Source organism: Narcine bancroftii, chromosome 3, assembly GCF_036971445.1.
Source record: "Narcine bancroftii isolate sNarBan1 chromosome 3, sNarBan1.hap1, whole genome shotgun sequence".
NCBI classification, from domain to species: Eukaryota; Metazoa; Chordata; class Chondrichthyes; order Torpediniformes; family Narcinidae; genus Narcine; species Narcine bancroftii.
In genome coordinates, this window is record NC_091471.1 from 233,515,924 (window position 1) to 233,540,843 (window position 24,920).

At 46.7% G+C, this 24,920-nt stretch overlaps 1 protein-coding gene across 6 annotated transcripts in view; it reads left to right on the top strand.

Moving 5' to 3' along the window:
• LOC138758292 (Fc receptor-like protein 4) overlaps positions 1-24,920 on the top strand; it is a 79,742-nt gene that overhangs the window by 16,000 nt on the left and 38,822 nt on the right. For 4 of the 6 annotated variants that reach the window (XR_011354240.1, XM_069926991.1, XM_069926993.1 and 1 more), the window contains 4 exons: positions 8,568-8,834; positions 17,856-18,113; positions 21,185-21,463; positions 23,452-23,730. Coding sequence is in view for 5 of the 6 variants with exons in the window: in XM_069926991.1 (XP_069783092.1) it covers positions 8,568-8,834; positions 17,856-18,113; positions 21,185-21,463; positions 23,452-23,730 (1,083 nt within the window). In the remaining variant the exon portion in view is untranslated. The remainder of the gene's footprint in view (positions 1-8,567; positions 8,835-17,855; positions 18,114-21,184; positions 21,464-23,451; positions 23,731-24,920) is intronic. The other 2 variants (XM_069926996.1, XM_069926995.1) reach the window with 2 other exon arrangements.

Sequence of the window (24,920 nt, forward strand, 5' to 3'; positions counted from 1 at the left end):
GTATCCAATTATAATGTATCATACGTAACCTCGTGTTTATTGTATTTCTCATAGTTCCGGAGCACAACTTCTCCCATGTTTCATTCTTTATCTTTATGTTTAGATCTTGTTCCCATTTTTGTTTAGTTTTACCATTTGTTTCCTCGTTCTCCTTTTCTTGCAGTTTGATGTACATGTTTGTTACAAATTTTTAAATTATCATTGTGTCTGTAATCACATATTCAAAATTGCTTCCTTTTGGTAACCTCAGACTGTTTCCCAATTTGTCCTTCAAGTAGGTTTTCAGTTGGTAGTATGCAAACATTGTATCGTGAGTTATATTATATTTGTCCTTCATTTGTTCAAAGGATAATAATTTATTTCCCGAAAAACAATTTTCTATTCTTTTGATCCCTTTTCTCTCCCAATCTCTAAAGGAAAGGTTATCTATTGTGAAAGGGATTAGCTGATTTTGCGTCAATATTAGTTTTGGTAGTTGGTAATTTGTTTTATTCCTTTCTACATGAATCTTCTTCCAAATGTTGAGCAGATGATACAATACCAGTGAATTCCTACGTTGCACCAATTTTTCATTCCATTTATGTAGTATATGTTCAGGTATCTTCTCCCCTATTTTCTCTAGTTCAAATCTGATTCAATCTGGTTTTTCCTTTGTTTCATAAAAATCTGATAGGTATCTTAATTGTGTGGCTCTATAATAATTCTTAAAGTTTGGTACTTGTAAGCCTCCTTGTTTGTACCATTCTGTTAATTTATCTAGTGCTATCCTCAGTTTCCTCCCTTTCCATAAGAATTTCCTTATTATTTTCTTTAACTCCTTGAAGAATTTCTCTGTTAGGTGTATTGGTAATGACTGAAATAGGTATTGTATCCTTGGGAAAATATTCATTTTAATACAGTTTATCCTTCCTATCAGAGTTAGTGGTAAGTCTTTCCAATGCTCTAAGTCATCTTGTAATTTTTTCATTAATGGATGGTAATTGAGTTTATATAGGTGGCCGAGGTTTTTACTTAGTTGTATACCTAGGTATCGCATTGCTTGTGTTTGCCATCTAAATGGCGATTCTTTCTTAAACTTTGTGAAATCCGCATTATTCATTGGCATTACTTCACTTTTATTTGCGTTGATTTTGTACCCCGATACTTCTCCATATTCCTTCAATTTCCTATGTAATTCTTTAATTGATATTTGTGGTTCTGTTAAGTATATTATGAATGGGCAACTAAAGCGGCATCATCTGCAAAGAGTAGTTCACGGACAAGTTTCTCTTGTGTCTTGGTGTGAGCTTGCAGGCGCCTCAGATTGAAGAGACTGCCATCCGTGCGGTACCGGATGTAAACAGCGTCTTCATTGTTGGGGTCTTTCACGGCTTGGTTCAGCATCATGCTGAAGAAGATTGAAAAGAAGGTTGGTGCGAGAACACAGCCTTGCTTCACGCCATTGTTAATGGAGAAGGGTTCAGAGAGCTCATTTCTGTATCTGACCCGACCTTGTTGGTTTTCGTGCAGTTGGATAATCAGTTGGAAACTTGTCCGTGAACTACTCTTTGCAGATGATGCCGCTTTAGTTGCCCATTCAGAGCCAGCTCTTCAGCGCTTGACGTCCTGCTTTGCGGAAACTGCCAAAATGTTTGGCCTGGAAGTCAGCCTGAAGAAAACTGAGGTCCTCCATCAGCCAGCTCCCCACCATGACTACCAGCCCCCCCCACATCTCCATCGGGCACACAAAACTCAAAACAGTCAACCAGTTTACCTATCTCGGCTGCACCATTTCATCAGATGCAAGGATCGACAATGAGATAGACAACAGACTCGCCAAGGCAAATAGCGCCTTTGGAAGACTACACAAAAGAGTCTGGAAAAACAACCAACTGAAAAACCTCACAAAGATAAGCGTATACAGAGCCGTTGTCATACCCACACTCCTGTTCGGCTCCGAATCATGGGTCCTCTACCGGCACCACCTACGGCTCCTAGAACGCTTCCACCAGCGTTGTCTCTGCTCTATCCTCAACATCCATTGGAGCGCTTACACCTCTAACGTCGAAGTACTCGAGATAGCAGAGGTCGACAGCATCGAGTCCACGCTGCTGAAGATCCAGCTGCGCTGGATGGGTCACGTCTCCAGAATGGAGGACCATCGCCTTCCCAAGATCGTGTTATATGGCGAGCTCTCCACTGGCCACCGTGACAGAGGTGCACCAAAGAAAAGGTATAAGGACTGCCTAAAGAAATCTCTTGGTGCCTGCCACATTGACCACCGCCAGTGGGCTGATAACGCCTCAAACCGTGCATCTTGGCACCTCACAGTTTGGCGGGCAGCAACCTCCTTTGAAGAAGACCGCAGAGCCCACCTCACTGACAAAAGGCAAAGGAGGAAAAACCCAACACCCAACCCCAACCAACCAATTTTCCCCTGCAACCGCTGCAATCGTGTCTGCCTGTCCCGCATCGGACTTGTCAGCCACAAACGAGCCTGCAGCTGACGTGGACTTTTTACCCCCTCCATAAATCTTCGTCCGCGAAGCCAAGCGAAAGAAAAAAAAAGAAAAGAAGTATATTATAATGTCATCTGCAAAGAGACTGATTTTATATTCCTTCTCTTTTATTTTTATTCCTTTTATTTTATTTTCTGTTCTTATCAGTTCTGCTAGTGGTTCTATAGCTAACGCGAACAGTGAGGGAGATAGTGGACATCCCTGCCTTGTTGATCTGCTTAAGTTAAATTGTTTTGATATATATCTATTTACTGTCACTTTCGCCAATGGCCCCTTATATAATGCTTTAATCCAATTAATATATTTCTCTGGTAGGCTGAATTTTTGTAGTACTTTGAATAAATAATTCCATTCTACTCTGTCAAAGGCCTTCTCTGCGTCTAAAGCAACCGTGACTGTTGGAGTTTTATTTCCTTCTACTGCATGAATTAACTTAATAAATTTACAGATATTGTCCGTTGTTCGTCTTTTTTTAATAAATCCAGTTTGGTCTAGATTTACTATTTTTGGTACATAGTCGGCCAATCTGTTTGCTAATAGTTTAGTTATTATCTTATAATCTGTGTTAAGTAGAGATATTGGTCTATATGACGCTGGTGGAAGTGGATCTTTCCCTGTCTTTGGTATTACTGTAATTATTGCTGTTTTGCATGAATCTGGTATGCTTTGTGTTTTATCAATCTGGTTGATTACTTCCAGGAGGGGAGGAATTAATAAGTCTTTAAATGTGTTATACAATTCTATTGGGAATCCATCCTCTCCTGGTGTTTTATTGTTCGGTAGTTTTTTTAAATATCTCCTGGAATTCTTCTATTTCAAATGGTTTTATTAATTTATTTTACTCCTCTGTTTATAACTTCGGTAGTTCAATTTTAGTTAGAAATTCATCTATTTTGTCTTCTTTCCCTTCGTTTTCAGTTTGATATAGTTGCTTATAGAATTCCCTGAAGTTTTCATTGATCTCTGTTGGATTATATGTAATTTGTTTGTCCTTTTTCATTAATGCCAATACCATTCTTTTAGTTTGTTCTGTCTTAAGCTGCCACGCTAGAATTTTGTGCGTTTTTTCTCCTAGCTCATAATATTTCTGTTTTGTCTTCATTATGTTCTTCTCCACCTTATATGTTTGTAGTGTTTCATATTTTATTTTTTTATCTGCCTATTCTCTTCTTTTAGTTGTATCTTCCTTTATTGCTAATTCTTTTTCTATATTTGCTATTTCCCTTTCCAACTGTTCTGTTTCCTCATTGTAGTCCTCTTCATCTTAGTTACATAACTTATTATTTGCCCTCTGATGAATGCTTTCATTGTGTCCCATAGTATAAACTTATCTTTCACTGATTCCGTATTTATGTCAAAGAACATTTTAATTTGTCGTTCAATGAATTGTCTAAAATCCTGTCTTTTAAGTAGCATGGAGTTTAATCTCCATCTGTACATTCTTGGTGGGATGTCCTCTAACTTTATTGTCAATAACAGGGGTGAGTGGTCTGATAATAGTCTAGCTTTATATTCCGTTTTCCTAACTCTCCCTTGAATGTGGGCTGATAAGGAATAGGTCTATCCTTGAGTATGTTTTATGTCTACCCGAATAATATGAATATTCCTTTTCCTTTGGGTGTTGTTTCCTCCATATATCCAAAAGTTGCATTTCTTGCATCGATTTAATTATAAATTTAGTTACTTTGTTCTTTCTGTTAGTTTTTTTTCCCAGTTTTATCCATGTTTGAGTCCAAATTAAGGTTAAAATCCCCTCCTATTAGTATGTTCCCTTGCGTATCTGCTATCTTCAAAAAGATATCTTGCATAAATTTTTGATCTTCTTCATTAGGTGAATATACATTAAGTAAATTCCAAAATTCTGAATATATCTGACATTTTATCATGACATATCTCCCTGCTGGATCTATTTTTCCTCTTCTATTTTGATTGGTTCATTTTTATTGATTAATATAGCTACTCCTCTGGCTTTTGAATTATATGATGCTGCTGTTACATGTCCTGTCCAATCTCTCTTTAATTTCTTGTGTTCCACTTCAGTTAGATGTGTTTCTTGTACGAATGCTATATCAATTTTTTCTTTTTTCAGTAAATTTAACAGTTTCTTCCTTTTGATTTGGTTATGTATTCCATTAATATTTAAAGTCATATAGTTCAACATAGTCATTTCATACTTTGCTTATCTTTCCTTTCCGTTTCCTCATCACCACCTTCCCTTCTTATCCATTTCTGCTTTCTTTTTTTGAACACATTATAAGACAACATTTCTAAAACATAAAATATTTCCACTATTCTCATATCTAAGATTTCTTTAACCCCAATAGTCCCTCCCTTTTCTGAGTTGCCCTTTGTCCCTTGTCGGGCAACCACATCTCTCCTCTCCATTTGGATTTACGAATTCACTCACAAGCGTCAACTGATTTTGCAGTGACCGTAACTCTTCCCCACCCATCCCCCCCCAGAAAATATTTTAATCTTCATATATAAACAAAGGTCACTCTCTTAATTCCCTCCTTACTTCCTTTCTTCCCTTTCTTCCCCTTCTTAGTTCTTACCTATACTCTATTTTATATATATATATATATATATATATTTATATATATATATATATATATTTATATATATATATATATATACATACATACACACATACACATAGTTTGTTGTAATTTTGTTCTTGTTACATCTCTTCATCTCTCTGTCTGTTTTGTAGTGGTTCTGCAAATTTTCGTGCTTCTTCCGGGTCCGAGAATAGTTTGCTTTGCTGCCCCGGGATAACTATTTTAAGTACTGCTGGGTATTTTAACATAAATTTATAACCTTTTTTCCATAGGGTCGTTTTTGCTGCATTGAACTCCTTCCTCTTCTTCAGGAGTTCAAAACTTGTATGTGGATAGAAAAAAATTTTTTGACCCTTGTATTCCAGTTTGTTTTTGTCTTCTCTTATTTTTTTCATTGCCTTCTCCAATATATTTTCTCTTGCTGTATATCTTAGGAATTTTACTAGAATAGATCTTGGTTTTTGTTGTGGTTGTGGTTTGGGGCTAATGCTCTGTGTGCCCTTTCTATTTCCACTTCTTCCTGTAATTCTGGTCTTCCTAGGACCCTGGGGATCCATTCTTTTATAAATTCTTTCATATTCTTGCCTTCTTCATCTTCCTTAAGGCCTACTATCTTTATATTGTTTCTTCTATTATAATTTTCCATTATATCTATCTTCTGAGCTAACAGCTCTTGTGTCTCTTTAACTTTTTTTATCAGATTCTTCTAATTTCTTTTTTAAGTCATCTACTTCCATTTCTATGGCTGTTTCTCGTTCTTCAACCTTGTCTACTCTTTTTCCTATATCTGTCATGATCATCTCTAATCTATTCACTTTTTCTTGTGTACTTTTTCTTCTTTTTATTTCACTGAATTCTTGTGACTGCCATTCTTTTACTGTTTCCATATATTCTTTAAAAAAAAATATATCCATTTACTTGCCCTTCCCTTCATCTTCCATTTCTCTGTGTTCTCCCTCCTCTTCTGAGTCCACTCCAGGATCTGTGTCCTTTACCTCTGTCTCTTCTGGTTTTCTTGTTGGTTTGTTTGTTTTATTTTGTTGGGTAATTTTGGTCTTCTTATTTTTATTAGAAGTGTCTTGGTGTTGCTCTTCTTCCTCTGGGTTGGTCATCTGTTGTTTCTTTGATTTCTTATTTTTATTCTCTTCCTTCTTGTTCTCGTTATTTTCTATGTTTTCCTCTTGCTGTTGTATTGTAATTGTCTGTTTCAGCTGTGGAGATCGACTCCTCAGCTGATCCCCCCTCCCGTCAGTGTTATGTTTGTCTTGTGCATTGCGCATGCGCAGTTGCGCACTTTTGTTTGGTTCCATGAGCCATTTTTGTAGTCCCGAGTTCGGGGCTTCGACTGACCTCAGGGAGCGGGCTTCTCTCTCCACGGAGGTCCTCCTCGTACTGGTAAGGCCTTCACCTTCCTCTTCCGACGTCCTTCTTTCTTCTTTTCTTCCCGTTGTTTTTGATTTTTCTTTCTTCGCTGCCATTTTCTCCACACTTTTACTTTCACTTTGTTATGGTTTTTATGTTTGTGCCTTTGTTTTTTCTCTATTTTTTTTTACTTTTCTGGAGAGGGCTGGAGTTCCCCTACCAGCCACTACTCTATCACGTGACCTGGCCTAACAGTATACTTATTGTTGAGGAGAATGGCCACAGGGGTGCTCTGCCTATTCCCCTCCCCTCTCCTAACCATCGCCCGACTCCTGGCATTTCGGGCTGATCGTCTCCCTAAAGCTCCTCTCTATTACTGCCTCTGCCTCCTGAATGATCTGGAGGTCATGCAGCTCCAGTTCCACTTCCCTATGAGCTGCAGCTGGATGCACCTTTTGCAGGGACCATTGTGCTGTCCCAGATTTCCCACATCCTGCAATGGGAGCAAGGAGTTGCTGTCTCCATGAACTCTTCCTAATTTAAATACAAATAGGTTATCTGGCCTGACCTCACTGGAATCTAGCTCATCCTCAGCCTCGTGAGCCAAACCTTCGAAGTCCCACTCTTTCCCTGAGCCACTCACACACTGGTCGCTCTGCTTGAGCCACCCCTCCTTTTATTTGTCACTGCTCATTATTACTCCTCCCTCCAATTACTGTTCTGTTTAACCCTTAATTTGCCTTCTGCTTCCTTTTTAACGGCACTCACCTCCAGCTGGTTCCCGACACTCACAGCTCTCCAAAGTCCCTTGCTCCTTCCCTTTCAGCAATGGTCCTGAAATTACAATTTCCCATTTCCCCCTTAACCCTATGGTTTTTATTTCACCTGCCCTCGGTGGAAAAAGCCAACCTACATTTATTCTGTCTATCCCCCTCATAATTTTAAACCCCTCTGTCAAATCTTCCCTCATTCTTCAATGCTGCAGGGAATAAAATCCTGATGTGTTTAACCTTTCCCTGTAATTCAGTTCCCGAAGACCTGGAAACACCCAAGTAAATTTCACTCTTTTTATGTTAGTGATATTTTTTCTGTTGTTCGGTGACCAAAACTGCACACAATACTCCACATTTGGCCTCATCAATATCTTGTACGATTTTACCATGACATCCCAAATCCTGTACTCAACACTTTGGTTTATGAAACCAATATACCAAAATCTTTCTTTGCAACCCCATCCACCTGTGATGCCACTTTTAGGGAATTATGTGTCTGCATTCCCACATCCCTCTGTTCTACCGCTCTCCATAGTGCCCGACTGTTCACCATTTACATCCGAAATGCAACACCTCACACTTGTCTGAATTAAATTCCATCTGCCAATTTCCAGCCCATTTTTCCAGCTGGCCCAGAGTAAACCACGAAAGTCTGTAGACACCGCAGTTGGAGTAAAAACACAAAATGCTGGAGAAATTCAGCAGGTCAAACAGTGTCGTTTACATAGCAACAGTAAAAATGCCTAACCGACATTTCGGGTTTGAGCACTTTGTCAAGGTATGGGAAAATGTTGCCATTCAGACGCCTGCCGACATTTTATCCACACCTTGATGAAGGGTCAAGCCCGAAACATCGGTTAGGCATTTTTACCTTTTTATAAAGGACACTGTTCAACCAGCTGAGTTTCTCCAGCATTTTGTGTCTGGCTTTATTCTAACTCGTCTACATCCCTCTGTAAGCTTTGAAAGCATTCCTTGCCATCCAGCACACCTCCAATTAATTCTGGCCCTCTCCAGGTTATCCAGTCAGGTGTGCTAAATGCAAATCCTATGAGCTGGGGGATGAACCATCAATGACCCAAAAGTCTGAGGTTGAGTAAACCGACAGGCTTTCATCTATTGGAGAACGGAGGCGCGTCCATGCTGCTCGGCTGCCCTGCGCTGAGGTGGGGGCTGTGGAACAATTGCCTTTATCCAGGAGCCAGTGGGAGGGGCCACAAGTACAGTCAGCCAACGGATGTCCCTGACCAGATCAATGGATGCAGAGTGGTTTACCACACCGGGTACACGAGGACGGCACAAGGCTGCTGGAGTGAGAGTGAACTTGAACATGATGCATTTTTGACCTATATTTTTTGTTCATGTGTTTGCAGGGTCTGATGTAAAGTTAATACTGGAAATCAATCTGAGAGTTGTGTTTCCAGGGGAACAGCTCATCATGAAGTGTTTGGGTTGTGATAGACAACAAGACTATAGAACTCCCTACCTCTGGTATAAAGATAATTCATTTATGACATACACATATACATCTGAATTCACCATCAAGAAAGTCAAAAGTTCAGACGAAGCAACATATCACTGTGAAATGAAAAATGATTACTGCCGTGGAGTTTCACAGAGTGTTAATGTTATTGTCCCAGGTTGGTATCCACTGGAGAGCAATCGATCGACCACATGAGACAGAGAGTTGTGATTAAGAAGCTTTATTCACCTTAAGACATCAGCACATCTCATGTTGCTGGACCGGTCCCAAGGCAGGTACTGAGGGAGGAGTTTGGGAGTAACAGCCTTTATAGGAATATCCAGGAGGGTGGGGTCACAGGTTCAGGGAGCGGGCCAGCCCATGCAAACCTTACAATGCAGTGGTTGCCCCACATCCAAGTACTATATTTACTGTTTGTAGAGCTCGTCGAAAGAATCAAAGACTTGTTGATCCAAACCAAGGCTTTTATTAGCAAAAGACAGGAGCTCTTCACAGGTGGCCGACCAGTCCAGAATGATCCGACCTGGCTAGGGACACAACCCTTTAAGGCCCAGACAATAGGCGTGGCTTAGCTCTCAGCCAATCGCTGTAAACACAGTGTAGATATAGTAACTATATACACTATGTACATTGGTGATAGATCTGTACTATCACATTCACCCCTTCTTGGAGAACTGACCCTGGAAATAAAACAAAAAAACGAGGGAGAGAATGAAAGGAAGGGGTAGGTTAAGGACTGTAGCGGTCAGGGGGTCTGACCATCCGGCGTGACCGCCGTGGTGCGGGAATCGGGGTCGCTGGAATGGTGTCACCAGCGGGTTCGTTGGGTGCGAACGCTCCTTAGCTCAATTCCCCAGTCGTGTTGTCGGCAGGGTGGCCCGGGTCGTTAGGGTGCTGTTGCTCCTTCTGTTGCGGCATGGGGCCTGGGAAATAAAGAGTTGGGGAAGGTTGGGTTGGGGGGTTTGCTGGGTCTACCGCATCCTGAGCTAGGTCCCGCACCAAAACAGTGTCCTCCCGCCTGTCTGGGAACTCAATGTAGGCATAATGTGGGTTCGCGTGGAGTAGAGTCACTCGGTCGACCAAGGGGTCGTTCTTTGAGTGCCGGACATGGCGTCGCAAAAGGACGGGGCCAGGGATGGTGAGCCATGCCGGTACAGTGGTTCCTGATTCGGATTTCCTCGGGAAAAGGAACATCCTTTCGTGGGGGGTGGCATTTGTTGCGGTACATAGGAGGGAGCGGATGGAGTGTAAGGCACTAGTGAGAACCTCCTGCCAGTGAGAGATGGGGAGACCTTTAGACCGGAGAGCCAGTGTAACCGCTCTCCATATGATGGCATTCTCCCTCTCGACCTGGCCGTTACCGCGTGGGTTATAGCTCGTGGTCCTGCTTGAAGCGATACCACACTCCAGAAGGTACTGTTGCAGCTCTGCACTCATGAATGAGGACTTCCTATCACTGTGGATGGAATTGGGGTACCCGAAGATGGCGAAAATACTGTGAAGGGCCTGTATCAATGAGGTGGCAGTGGTGTCTGGGCAGGGCACAGCGAACGGGAAGCGGGAGTACTCGTTGATGGCCGTAAGGATGTAGGTATTACGGTTGGTCGACGGTAGGGGCCCCTTAAAGTCTACGCTAAGACACTTGAAGGGGTGGGTTGCTTTGATAACGTGGGAGTTATCCGGACGGAAGAAGTGGGGCTTGCATTCAGCGCACACTGAACAGGCTCGGGTCATGGAGCGGATCTCCTCGACTGTATAGGGTAGGTTGCGCGCCTTCACAAAGTGGGCAAACCTAGTGACCCCTGGATGACAGAGCGCCTCATGGAGTTTCTGTATTCTGTCCATCTGTATGCTGGCGCACGTCCCCCTGGAGAGCGCGTCAGGCGGGTTGTTGAGCTTACCAGGCCGGTACAGGATGTCAAAGTTAAAGGTGGAGAGTTCGATTCTCCATCTGGCGATTTTGTCATTTTTTATCTTACCACACTGGGTGTTGCTGAACATGAAGGAGACCGCGTGTTGATCAGTCAACAGTGTAAAGCGCCTCTCAGCGAGGTAATGTCTCCAACGACGCACCGCTTCAACTATGGCCTGGGCCTCCTTCTCGATCGAGGAGTGTCTACTCTTTGGACCCTGGAGAGTTCTGGAGAAGAAGGCTACAGGCCGACCGGCCTGGTTCAAGGTGGCTGCCAGGGCGAAGTCGGATGCATCGCTCTTGACTTGAAACTGGACAGACTCATCAATCGCGTGCAGCGTCTATGTCAGATTTGATTCGATCGAAAGCCGCTCTGGCTTCGGTCGAGAGGGGAAAGGAGGTGGTCTTGATAAGAGGACGTGCCATTGGAACCCATTGGGTGTAATACGAGAAAAGGCCACGCAGCGTTTGAGCGCTTTCTGGGTATGGGGGGGGGGGGTAAGTCCATTAGGGGATGCATGCGGTCATGATCTGGCATGACTATCCCATTCTCCACCACGCAACCTAGAATAGTGAGTCGTGTGGTCCGGAAGACACACTTGTCGAAATTGTAAGTCAGGTTCAGCCGACGTGCAGTTTGAAGAAATTTGTCTAGGTTGGCGTCATGGTCCTGCGTGTCGTGGCCGCAGATGGTGATATTGTCCAGATACGGGAAGGTAGCGGTTAGCCCGTTCTGGTCCACCATCCAGTCCATTTCCTGCTGGAAAACCGCGACACCATTCGTGACCCCGAATGGTACCCTGAGAAATTGATATAGCCGCCCATTCGCTTCAAAGGCCGTGAATGGTCGGTCCTCACAGCGGATCGGGAGCTGGTGGTAGGCCGAACGTAGGTCAATGGTGGAGAATATGCGATATTGGGCGATCTGGTTCACCACATCTGTGATGCGTGGCAGGGGGTACGCATCCAGGAGCGTGAAGCGGTTAATGGTCTGGCTATAGTCGACCACTATCTGTAGTTTTTCCCCGTTCTTGACAACCACCACCTGGGCTCTCCAGGGGCTTGAACTGGGTTCGATGATGCCCTCATCCAGCAATCTACGCACCTCATTCCTAATGAATTGCCTGTTTTTGTAACTATATTTTGGTGGCCACAGGCTTCCAACCACGGGTGTTTGCGAAGAGTGCTGGCGGGGCAATCCGGAGTGTGGAAAGGCCGCAGGATTGGCCCCGGGGCACAGGGGCGGGTTGCTCGGGTGCTTCGGGGGTGGGGCGATGGCAGACCGAGAGGGGGCGTGGGGTCCCCCAAAGTGTAGGGACACCGTTCGGAACTGACGCTGAAAGTCTAATCCCAGCAACACTGGGGCGCACAATTGGGGAAGGATGAATAATTTGAAGTGGGTGACCATTACGCCCTGTACTTCCAGCATGGTGATGCAATACCCCTTTATCCCAGTCGAGTGCGACCTCGCCGCTAATGAGATCCTCTGGGTAGTGGGGATAATGTCAAGTCCCTAACGGAGGGCCAGATCTGGCTGGATAAAGCTGTCAGTTGACCCAGAGTCAAATAAGCAATTGGTGTAGTGTCCATGCACTTTAATCAGTTCCATTGCTCTGGTGAGGGGATGAGAGCATTGCTGGTTTAGTGTTATTGAAGCAGTTGACAGGGGAGTTTCACGTGATGACGTCACGCAAAAGGATGACATCACACAACGGGATGATGTCACGCAACGGGATGACGTAATCAACGCTGGAGGAGCAGGTTGGAGGAACTCCCGGAAGTGCTGTTGTGGCGGCGTCGGCGGGTGAAAGGTAAAGTAGTGGAGTTTGTAGTTGCTCGCGGTTGGCGGTGGGTAGGTCGTCGGTCGCGGCGGTCGGGCCCCGGCGGTCGTCAGCGATGGACGCTAGGGTGAGTACCTAGTTGGCCGTGGGGGTGGCTGTGGTGGCGGCAGCGTCGGCCCCGGGGGTGGCTGTGGTGGCGGCAGCAGCAGCGGTTGCCACAGTCGGGACCGAGGCCGGGTCGAGTGTTCCGCACGGGGGCGAGAGGCGGGCCAACACCATGGTTGTGAGGGTGGGCTGCCCCTTCTGGGTTCGGCGACTCCGTGACGTCAGGCGTTGCCGTGCAGGGAAGCCCTCGCTCTCATTGGACGAGAGCTCTGGGGAAGAAGTGTTTGAATGGGATAGTGGCGATTGGGCTTCACATGAGGCACTGTGTTCGCCGGCGGCCATTTTAGACCTACAGACTGCAGCAAAGTGGCCCTTTTTAAGGCACTTCTGGCACCTGGCTTTTCTTGCTGGGTAATGGGACCTGCTGTGCTTGTCCCTCCCGCAGAAATAACATTTTGGGTTCACACGGGGCAGTGTAGCAGCAGCCTACAGGCCGTCAGTATCTCGGGGGGTGGTAGGGTAGAAGGGCACTCTACTCACATCAGAACGAGGGGTCCAGTCCCTAGAGAACTCGGTGGACTTTAAGGCTGCATCCTCCATTGTGATTGCAATCCGGGCCACGTCCTCTAGTTTTTCTACCCCTTGCTCGAGCAAGCGCAGCCTCACTTTGTTCGATCGGAGCCCGGCCACATAGGCATCCCGGACGAGATCGTTTGTGATCTCGGCAGCAGTTTTGTTCACACAGTTACAGTCCTTGCCCAATGCCTTTAATACTTGTAAATATGCCCTGCTGGACTCGCCGGGCTGTTGCTTCCTCGACGCAAGCTCGAGCCGGGCATGAACTCTGTTCACCGGTTGATCATACAGTTCTTTCAGTACCTTTATGGCTGCGGTGTAAGTGGTCTCATCCTGGATGTTCTCGTAGACTCTCAAGGACACCATAGACAGCAATGCTGTTAGACGCTGGTTATCCTCCTCCACCTCAATGAATCTCAGGAAGTTTTCAAAGTTCAGCAGCCAGAAGTTAAAGGCTTTGAAGGCTGTAGCTGACTGTAGGTCGATATGTTTTTCTGGCTGAGTTAAACGCTCCATCCCTTTCAAAAAAATTATTTTTGCTAATAAAATTGTAGAGCTCGTCGAAAGAATCAAAGACTTGTTGATCCAAACCAAGGCTTTTATTAGCAAAAGACAGGAGCTCTTCACAGGTGGCCGACCAGTCCAGAATGATCCGACCTGGCTAGGGACACAACCCTTTAAGGCCCAGACAATAGGCGTGGCTTAGCTCTCAGCCAATCGCTGTAAGCACAGTCTAGATACAGTAACTATATACACTATGTACATTGGTTATAGATCTGTACTATCACACTGTTGCAATGCCCTGACATTTACTCACTGGTTCCCAGAGTAGGGATATATTGCTTCTACATGGTGTAGTTAATAGGGGGATTGAATTCAAGGGTCGAGAGGCCACATTGCAACTCAACAAATCTATGGTGAGACCACACTTAGAGGAGCGGGCTCCCCTGCTATCCGAAAGTAGAGTGTTGCTCCTAAACCTTCCGTGAGCCGAAATGGCGTAAATGAAGAAACATTCACAATTAATTGAAATGGGACAAACTTCTAGGTGTTCCCAGACCCACTGCCCCCCACTCTCCCCACAGCCCCGTGCCAGTCCCCACACTGATCCCACTGCCCAACTCTCTCTCCACAACCCCGAGTCAGTCCCCACAGTGATCCCACTGCTCCCCACTCTCCCTGCAGCCCCGTGTTGGTCTCCACACTGATCCCTACTTACAAATAAAAGTTTCCAGGTACACTACACTATCCCATATAGTTTTGCTAAGTGATCACACAATGTCCACATTGCATAATGCCCAGTTTCACAGAATGTATTGTGGATGTTAAGCGGTGCCTACACTACGCTGTGTTCAGTTCTGGTCACCTCATGACAGAAGGATGTGGAAGGTCTGGAGAGGGGGCAGAGGAGATTGACCAGGATGATTCCTGGATTGGAGATAATATTTTATGAGGCAAGGTTGGCAGAGCTGGGACTTTTCTCTTTGGTGCGTAAAAGGATGAGAGGAGACTTGATGGAGGTCTACAAGATTCTGAGGGGCCGAGACTGAGTGGATAGCCAGTGCCTGTTTCCCAGGGCGGGATCAGCAAATACCCACAATTCTCTGTGTTTATATAAAAAACACACCCCTGACATCTCCCCTAAACCTCCCTCCCTTCACTTTGTACAGACGTCCTCTGGTGTTTGCTGATCCTGCCCTAGGAAACAGGCGCTGGCTGTCCACCTTCATCTTCTCTGCCTCTCTTCTTGTAGACCTCTATCAAGTCTCCTGTCATCCTTCTATGCTCCAAAGAGAAAAGTCCCAGCTCTGCTAACCTTGCCTCATCAGACTTGTTTCCCAATCCAGGCAATGGCCTGGTCCATCTCCTCTGCAGGCCTTCTACATCTTCCTGTAATGAGGTGACCAGAACTGAACACAATACTCCAAGTGGGGTCTCACCAGAGATTTGTAGAGATGTAACGTGACCTTTCTACTCCTGAACTCAATCCCCCATTAATGAAGCCCAGCATCCCATCAGCCTTCTAAACTATCCTATCAACCTGTGCGGTGACCTTGAGGGATGGAGGAATTTCTCCCAGAGACCAACTAATGTGTGGAAGTGTCTGCACCAGTGAGCAGAAAACCTGCCTCTTGGAATATATTTAAGACAGAGAAAGAGAGAGACTGATTTGCAGTTTGGGGTAATTAAAGGTTTTGCAGAAAAGATGGGTAGGAGGAGCTAAGTCGACGCAAAGATCAGATACGTATGATCTTCAAGTTCACATACACCGTCACACTGACCACTGGCGCATCTCAGGGCTGTGTGTGATCAGCCCACTCCTGTTCATGTCTCTGACCCATGACGGCACCGCCAGATCCAGCTCCAACAGTGTCGTCAAGTTTGCAGAGAAAAGCAGCGGTCGTTGGCCCCATCAGCAACAATGATGAGTTGCACGACAGAGAAGGGGCGGAAAATCCCGTGAAATGCTGCGAGAGTCTCAAAGTGGACAAGACAAAAGGAGATGATCGTGGACTTCATGAGGATCAGGAACAATCGCCCTCCACTACACATTAACAACTCTGTAGTAGAAAGAGTGGAGAGCACCAAGTTGCTTGGAGTTCAGCAAACCAGTGACCTGTCATGGATGCTCAACATCTCCGCACTTGTCAGGAAGGTGCAACGTTGACTGTGCTTCCAAGAAGACTGAAGCGGGCAAGGCTACCATCCACCATCCTGTCAACCTTCTACAGACCACCATTATGACAATCTTAGATGGGAGCTCAATCAAGAGCATCCTGGCCGGCTGCATCACAGTGCGATACAGTTGTTGCAGAGAAATGGATCGGAGGTCAATCCAACCCTCTAAGGCCAATAAGAGGGGCAGAGAGGATCACTGGAGTCTCCCTCCGTCATTGACGTGATCTACCAAAATTGTTGTCTGAAGAGGGCACGCAAAATCACAGGGCCCATTGAACCCCGCACATGGCATCTTTCAGCCACTCCCATTGGGGAAGAGATTGAGGAGTATCAGGGACACAGGCTGAGGAACAGCTTCCTCCCACGGGCAGTGAGAATGCTGAATGACCAAAGGAATGGCTCACATGAACCCTCTGAGAGTCTCATTTTCCTGAAACAATATTCATTTATTTCTTTGTACAGGTGAAATTCCTGTCCTGTGTATGTATTGTGTGTCTGTACGTGTGTTATGTCTGATTGCATGTTTTGAGGACCGGAGAACGCTGTTTCGCGGGATTGTACTTGTACAATCTGATGGCAATAGACTCTCGGAGGGTTTGTAATGAGCAGTTCATTGAATGGTGGAATGATCTCGAAGGGCCAGAGGGCCCCTTCCCTGCTCCTATTTCTCAGATTTCAGATTTATTTTAAGAGTGCAGATGTGACATCACGTACAACCCTGAAATTCTTTTTCTGCAGTCAAGGCAGAATTTCCACAAATTGATAGTGCAAAAAATAAACTGTACACAGAGTAAAACATGTAAACAATCAAAGAACGGTGAACAGATCACAAATGTAAACAAACTAACTGTGCAATGTAGAGAGAACAAAGAAAATCTATATAGTGCACAAGTCAGAGTCATGAAACGAGTCTCTGATTCAGTTGGTTGTTGAGGAGCCTGATGGTGGAGGTGGCCGCTGTTCCTGAACCATGGTGCGAGTCTTGTGGCCCCTCGACCTCTTTCCCTGTTGGGAGCAACGAGAACAGACTGCGTGCTGGGTGGTGTGTGTTGCTGCTCTCCGACGACAGTGTTCCCGTAGATGGTTTCAACAGTGGGGAGAAACTTACACGTGATGTCCTGAGGAGGGCTTTACGTTCAGGCTACTGGTGTTCCCACACCAGACCGTGATGAAACTGGTCAGCGCTCTTTCCACTGTGTCTCTGCAGAAATTTGCCATGGGTTCTGATTTCATACCAAACCTCTGCAAACTCCTGAGGAAGTCAAGGCATTGACGTGCTTTCTTCATGATCCCATTGGTGCGTTGGGTCCAGGAAAGATCCCCAGAGATGGTGACTCCCAAGAATCTAAATGTGCTCCCCCTCCCCACCTCTAATCCCCCGATGATCACTGGATCGTTCACCTCTGGCTTTCCTTTCCTGAAATCAACCAGCAGCTCCTTGGTTTTGGTGACATTGACTGCAAGGTTGTTGGTGCCCCATTCAGCCAAGTTTTCAGTCTCCCTCCTGTATGCTGACTCATCCCCTTCCTTTACAGAACCCACTACCATGGTATCACTGGAAAATTTGTAGATGGTGTTATTGTCATACCAAGCCACACAGTCCTAGGTGTAGAGTGAGTGGAGCAGGGGGCTAAGAACGCAGCCCTGTGGTGCAGTGGTACTGATGGAGATTGTGGAGGAGAAGTTCTTATCAATCATAACTGATTGAGGTCTGGAGGAGGGGAAATCCGGGATCCAATTACACAGTGGGTTGTTGAGTCCCAGGTCTTGGAGTTTACTGATCAGTTTGGAGGGGATGATGGTTTTCAATGCCATGTAGTCGATAAAGAGGATCTTTGCTGTCCAGATGTTCCAGGGCTTTGTGTCGGGCCAGTGAGATAGATCCATGTTACCGCGCTGACAGGTGCTGATATGCTTCATCGCCAGTCGTTTGAAACACTTCATCACTGTTGATGTAAGGTCTGCTGGTTGATAGTTGCTAAGGCAGGTAGATCGATCTGATGTTCATTGTGGGCATTAATAGACCTGCAAACAATGGGCAAAAGCCCGATGTTTACAGGTTCTCTGCAACGTTAATGTTGTGTCTGAATGAAAACATCCACCTTGCAATTCTCTCTTTCAACAGTTGGTCGCAATGTGATTTTACAAATCAACCTGCTTTCGGTTTGGGAAGGAGACTCTCTTCAGTTGACCTGCCGGTGCAAAAGGTGTTATGGGAGAAAACGATTTAAATTTCATAAGGATGGGAAGTCGATCAAAGATTTGAGAATTAATAAAAATTCAGTGACATACAGAATTCAATCGGCTCATTTGGAGGATGTTGGATCATACAGTTGCACTTATGAGAAGTCAACTTCCAATCAAGTGGACGTGAATGTTCGAGGTATGAATGACCCGATTGCAGGTTGGGGGCACTGGAGTCACTCGGGGGTGGGTGTGGACCCCACCGGGAGACACTGTCGGGGTTGAGGGAGGGGATGATACCAAAATGACTGTCCGTAAAATTTTATGCCGTTTTTATTTAAAAAAAAAACCATCCCTCTCATTTGTTAAAATAACAAAAACATTTTCTTGTAAGCCCAGCTTCCTGGTATCGATACACCTACGAGGTAAAAACTCGATGCTCTTGACTTTTTGAATCTTGTCATGAGCTTCGGTCGGAGCAGTCGCTATTACCCAATGACAACGAGGCTTCGAATCCCGCGGTTTCGTCTACACGCGGAAACCAGCAAGCGCTGTTTTTTTTTGTTGCTGCTGGGATTTTTATCGTTACTGCTTTTGTCAAAGTTTCTGGTGTTTTAGCCACGATGTTGTGGTCAGTAATATTTGTGAACCAAGATCAATGATCTTTTTGAGAATGAAGTCGTCATGGAAGGAGAAGAAGTGTAGAGTAAGAACGAGTCGAGTCATGGGCGAAGACCGATTTATTCCTCTACCAGCTCTGTTTATCTTCACTCCCTGCCTCTGACGACAGGCGTGATGTTGCCCCAGCGCCAGGCTCTGATTGGCTGGCCTTCCCGCCATTTCCTGTCACGCAGGACGATGGTGACTGGTCCCCGTGGGGCCCTCGCGATCGTAATGTTTGCTGGCCTTTTATTGAGGGGTTTCACGGGCTGCTACATGACTCACTTCCACCCTCCCCCCCCCCTGAACTGGTGATTGGTGCTTCGCATGCCACTTTGAGTGGCCTACCTCTGTGTCATGGGGTCTGGGTGGCGATTGGCTGGTTAATGTCCGAGTGGGCCAGTTTCAGGTGGTCAAGGGTGAAGGTTCCCTGTTTGCCGCTAATGCCCAATGCAGACGTTGACCCATTGTGTCTGATGACTTTGTACAGCACCTCGTACGGCTGTTGGAGGGATGCCCGGTGCGTTCCCCTTTGCATGAAAACTTACTCAAGTTTGCAAGTCATTGTGGATATGGGATCTGTGCTGGCCTTGTGGTGGGGGCTCTGGAGGAGCTAGGGTACACAGTCTTTCCCTCAGTTATTTCAGTGAATCTGTGAGGGTCTCGGGGTCCTTGGCAGCAGCCAGAAGCTGCCCTTGGATCTCCAACAGCGCACCATAAACCATTTCCACTGTAGAGGCATTAAAGTTATCCTTCGGTGTGGTGTGTATCCCCAGGAGGACCCAGGGCAGTTTGTCCGCCCAGTTGGGCCCCTTGAGCTGGGCCATCAGGGCCATTTTAAATGTTTGTGGAACCACTCCACCATCCCTTTGGCCTGTGGGTGATATGCCCTGGTCAGGTGGAGTTCGGTTCCCAACAGTGTGGCCAGTGTCGTCCAGAGCCCTGAAGTAAACAAAGCTCCCCTGTCAGAGTTCAGATGTTCTGGGACTTCAAACCTGGACACCCAGCTGTTGATTAGTGCCCTAGGGAAGGTCTCTGTGGTTGTGTCAACAACAGGAACATCTATGGTCACCTCGCTGAATGGTCAACAATGATGAGGAGATATCTCATCCCACGGGAAACCAGTAGCAGCCCCATGATGTGGACGTGGCTGAACCTGCACCACCTGGTTCAAATGACAGTGGGATGGAGCTTTAATGTGAGTCTGGACCTTGGACGCCTGACAGAGCATGCAGGTCTTGGCCTACTGACTGAACTGCTTGAGAAGGCCATGCCAGACAAACCTGTTGGCCACCATCTTGACTGTGGTTCTGGCGGCCGGGTGCACCAGGTTGTGCAACACTTTGAAGTCCTGCCATCTCCATGATGCCAGCATGATTGGGCAGGGTTTGCCAGTGGAGACATCTGGTTGCCGGGGGAAATTATGACATCCTTTAGCCATAGCCAGGAATGTGCTGTCCTGTACACTAGGATCTCGGGGTTGTCATGTGGCCTGGCCTGAAATGAATAATCTATGCCCTGGGATAGATGACCTCAAGTGCATCAGCCAGCACGTTATTTTTGCCCGCCATGTGCTGGATGTCCATGGTGAATTCGGACACGAAGGAGAGATGCCTCTGCTGCCTGGCCAGAGGTGGTTGCTAAAGGTGGTCAGGGGCTGCCATTGCCTGTCGATTATTTGTTGAGGGTAAGGTGTCTAGGAGCTGGGATGTGATGGTAAAATTGTACAAGGCATTGGTGAGGCCAAATGTAGAGAATTGTGTGTAGGTTTGGTCACCAAAGTATGGGAAAGATCTCAACAAATTGGAGAGAGCGCAGAGAAGATTGACTTGAGCGTTGCCGGGGTTACAGGTTCGAAGTGGTTCTCAACCTTTTCCTTCCTTCTCACAGTCCACTTTAAGTAATCCCTATGCCATCAGTGCTCTGTGATTAGTAAGGGATTGCTTAAGAAAGCTTATGGGGTGTTGGCTTTCATAAGTGGAGGGAATGAGCTGAAGAGCCGTGAGGTAATGATGCAGCTCTACCAAACCCTGGTTAGACTACACTCTGAGTACTGTGTCCTGTTCTGGTCGCCTTGCTACAGAAAAGATGTGGAAGCATTGGAAAGGGTGCAGAGGAGATCTCCCAGGATGCTGCCTGGTTTAGAGGGCATTAGTTATGAGCAGAGATTAAGGGAGCTGTGGCTTCACTCTTTGGAAAGAAGGAGGATGAGAGGAGACATGATAGAGGTTTACATGATGTGAAGAGGGATGGACAGAGGGGTCGGCCAGTGCTTCCTTCCCGGTGCACTGTTGCACAATACAGGAGGGCAGGGCTTGAAAGTAATTGGTGGAAAGTTCAAGGGAGACATTAGAGGAAAGTTTTTTTTTACCTCGAGAGGAGTTGGTGCGTGGAATGCACAGCCCAGGTCAGTGGGTGGGGACAGGTGCATTGATGAAACTCAAGAGACGGTTGGACAAGCACGTGGTGGGCCAGGGGAAGGGGGGGAGGAATTTACAGTGGAGGGTGACGGGAGGCAGGATCTAATGTTCAGCACCACATTGTGGGCCGAAGGGCCTGTACTTTGCTCTATGTTCTACCTCTGTCTTACTCTCCATGATCCCATTGCAGAGAGATTTTCCAAGCCCGTGTTAAGGGTCGAACAGGAAGGTGAAATATTTGTGTCACAACCACTCGCCATCACCTGCCACGTTGAAAAGTTCGATCCTGGTGTTCGTCTCACATACATATTCTACAAAGACTTCAAAACCCTTCAGGATCATTCGGAAATCAACTACTGGAACGTGGGATCTGCGTTGATGGATGACTCCGGTACATACAGTTGTGCAGTGTTATCAATGTGGAGATCTCTGCGAAAGGAGAGTAACGTGGTCGCCATTACGGTGAAACGTAAGTGAAACCTAAACTGTTCCTAATAAGACATGAAAGTCTGCAGACACGACGGTGGAAATAAAAACACAAGAACTGGAGAAACTCCACAGGTCAAACCGCCTACTTTATGGAGCAAAGGTAAAGGTAGAAGCAACGTTTCGGACTTGAGCCCCTTCAAGGTTCAATTTATTGCCATTGTAATAAAACAGGGTCATGTTACAGATTTGCCATCGGTAGGAATAGACTGAAGTGCCTCTTACAGTCAGAGAGCAAGTCCTGCAGCCACACAGAGTCCAGTCCAAACCATCAGTGATCCAAACCTCCCGACATAGTCAGTGCTTACGGCACTGACTCGCAGCCTAGTTTCAATATCTAGTACCTCCCTTCAGCCAGTGTCCAGCGGTCTGCAGCCCTGGCGCGAGTGTTCCCAAGAGCAGCCTCCAGCAGCCAACAGCCTTCATGGGTTCCTCGAATTGCCAGCAGCCCTGCTGCAGTTGTGAGCCTTTCAGTTGGAGCCCACCCAGGGAAAACCCACGCAGACACGGGGAGGTCTTGACACATAATGCGGGATTCGAACCCTGGTCCCGATCACTGGCGCCATAAAGATGTGGCACTCACCGCTGCGCCAACCGTGCTGCACTACAGGTGGATCAGGCATGTAGAGAATGGGTATGCGAATGGAGAGGGAATGGGGTGACGGAAAGCTGGAAGAATGAAGACAGAGGGATGAGGGAGGGAGGGAGAACAGGGAGTGGGTCAGCAGAGACCAGAGGAGTCAACGTTCATGCCATCCGGCTGGGAGGGCGCCTAGGCGGAAGATCTGGTGCTGCTCCTTCAATTTAATGAGGTGTTAGTGAATGGAAGGACGAAGCAGAGAAGAATGAGGGATGTATTCTCTGTATGTCGGGGAGGGGGGTTGGTGTTGGCCGAGGGGTGGGGCCTCTGCATACACTAATCGTCAATGCGCCATGTTTAGTCATCGGGGGGAGGTGCGGGAACCACGGTGGGGTGGGGGATCATGGGGCGGTGGAGGAGACCACCGAGGGGTGGGGGTAGAAAGATATGCCCCTGGCAGCAAGACCCCATGGACGTGCACAGCGTCAACGCACCCTCCTTAATCGCTGCCCTCACCAGAGCAACAAAGAGCAATACAGTACAATACAGGCCCTTCTGCCCTCAATGTTGTGCTGGCCTAGATACTCCTTCCTAAAATAAAGTACTAAACCTTCCCTACCCTGAAACCCTCTATTTTCCTTCCATCCATGTGTCTGTCTAAGAGTCTCTTAAATGCCCCCAATGTTCCAGTCTCCACCACCATCCCCAACAAGGCATTCCGGGCACCCACAACTTTCTGGGTAAAAACACTTACCCCTGAACTTCCCTCTCTTCACTTTGTACAGACGTCCTCTGGTGTTTGCTGACCCTGCCCTGGGAAACAGGCGCTGGCTGTCCACTCCATCTATGCCTCTCCTAATCTTGTAGACCTCTATGAAGTCTCCTCTCATCCTTCTATGCTCCAAAGAGAAAAGTCCCAGCTCTGCAAACCTTGCCTCATCAGACATTTCCTAATCTAGACACCACCCTGGTCAATCACTCAGTACCCTCTCCACGGCTTCCACATCCTTCCTGTAATGAGGTGACCAGAACTGAACACAATACTCCAAGTGGGGTCTCACCAGAAATTTGTTGAGTTGTAACGTGATCTCTCTACTCCTGAACTCAATCCCTCTATTAGTGAAACTCAGCATCCCATAGGCCTTTTTAACTACCCAACCAACCTATGTGTGGCGGCCTTGAGGGATGTGTGGATTTGGACCCCAAGGTCCCTCTGTTCATCCACACTCTTAAGTAACCAACCATGAACCCTGGACTCAGCCTCCTGGTTAGTCCTCTCACTGATCAGGATTGAACTCCATCTGCCACTTCTCACTCCTGCATCCCATCTATGTCCTCTCATAACCTTCCACCACCCTCAGCCACCGACCATCCGCATCTTTTCTTTGCAGAAGTCTTTTCTGAGCCGGAGCTGAGGATCAGCCATGTACCCACAGTATTCGAGGGGGATGAATTGAAATTCCTCTGCTTTGTTGAGACAATCCATGCCAACGTTCTCCTGCAATACATCTTCTTTAAAAATGCCAAGGATTTGAAGGCCGCCCAGTACAGCAGGGAAATGCACATCAGTGCGGCCTCTCTGGAAAACTCGGGGACGTACTATTGTGAAGTCCATGCTCAGGCATTTGGCCTGAGAAAAACTAGTCACGAGGTGTCAATTTTGGTCAAAGGTAAGCCACATCATAATCTGATCATTGCAACAGATTATGTCAAACCTGGCTGTCGAGAGACAGTGCTTGCCCCATGGGCTGGGACATGGTGTCAATCTCCATCAACCATCAACCTAACCTTTCCCTCCCTCAGAGCCCAGAACCTTGTATGTTTTTACATCCAAGATTCAATTTACTGTCTTGTAATTAACTCATATTACTACATGGAATTGCTTTTGCCTGCTGTAGGGCAGACAGATTCACCATCGGCAGAAATGACCTGAAGCGCATCTTGCAGTCGGAGAGAGAGAAGCAGACGAGAGTCTCCCCCCCCCCCACCCCCCAAGTCACCAAGTGGCCGTAGATTCGCCTCCAACTCCTGCAGCCACAAAGACTCCAGTCCAAACCATTGGTGACCTGCGCTCCAGATCCGAACCTCCCGACATGGTCAGCACCCACGGCAACCTCTTGAATCCCGGTTCCGATATTTTTTGGCCAGTTTGGAGCCAGTCTTTAATGGTCCTTGGCCCCGGTGCGAGTTTCCTTGACAGCAGTCTCCCACAGAACCCACCGGCCTCCGTGGGCTCCTCGCCTTGAGTCAACAGCAGTGGCCGTGGGTCTTTCAGCCGCGTGAAAGTAAGATTCTGTGCCGGGTGCGCCATTACAGAAAATCAAAGGGAAAGATTCCTTGGGGACCAGATGGCAACTTAGTTCATGCAGGGGCTGGTGGGGGTGTGGAACGAGAAGCCAGATGAAGTGGGAGAAGCGAGATTTAATCTCATTTTAGATACTGGTGCACGGAAAGGAAAGGCTCAGACACTGGCTGATAGTTAGAGACACAGGGAGAGAGAGAGAGAATTTGTTACACTCACGGGCGCGTAGAGGGGCAGAGGGGTGAGTGAGTGTGAGAGAGAATGTCAGAGACATAGAAGGAGAGGAAACAGCGAGGGTGTGTGTGTGTGTGTGTGTGTGTGTGTGTGTGTGTGTGTGTGTGTGTGTGTGTGTGTGTGAGAGAGAGAGAGAAAAAGAGAGGGAGAGACTTAGTGTCTTTGAGACACACACACACACACACACACACACACACACACACATACACACACACACACACACAAGCACACTTTTCTCTCTCCTTCTGTCTCTGACACTCTCATGCACACAATATACTTTCACTCACCCCTCTCCGTGTTTGTCTGTGTGTCTCAAAGACACAA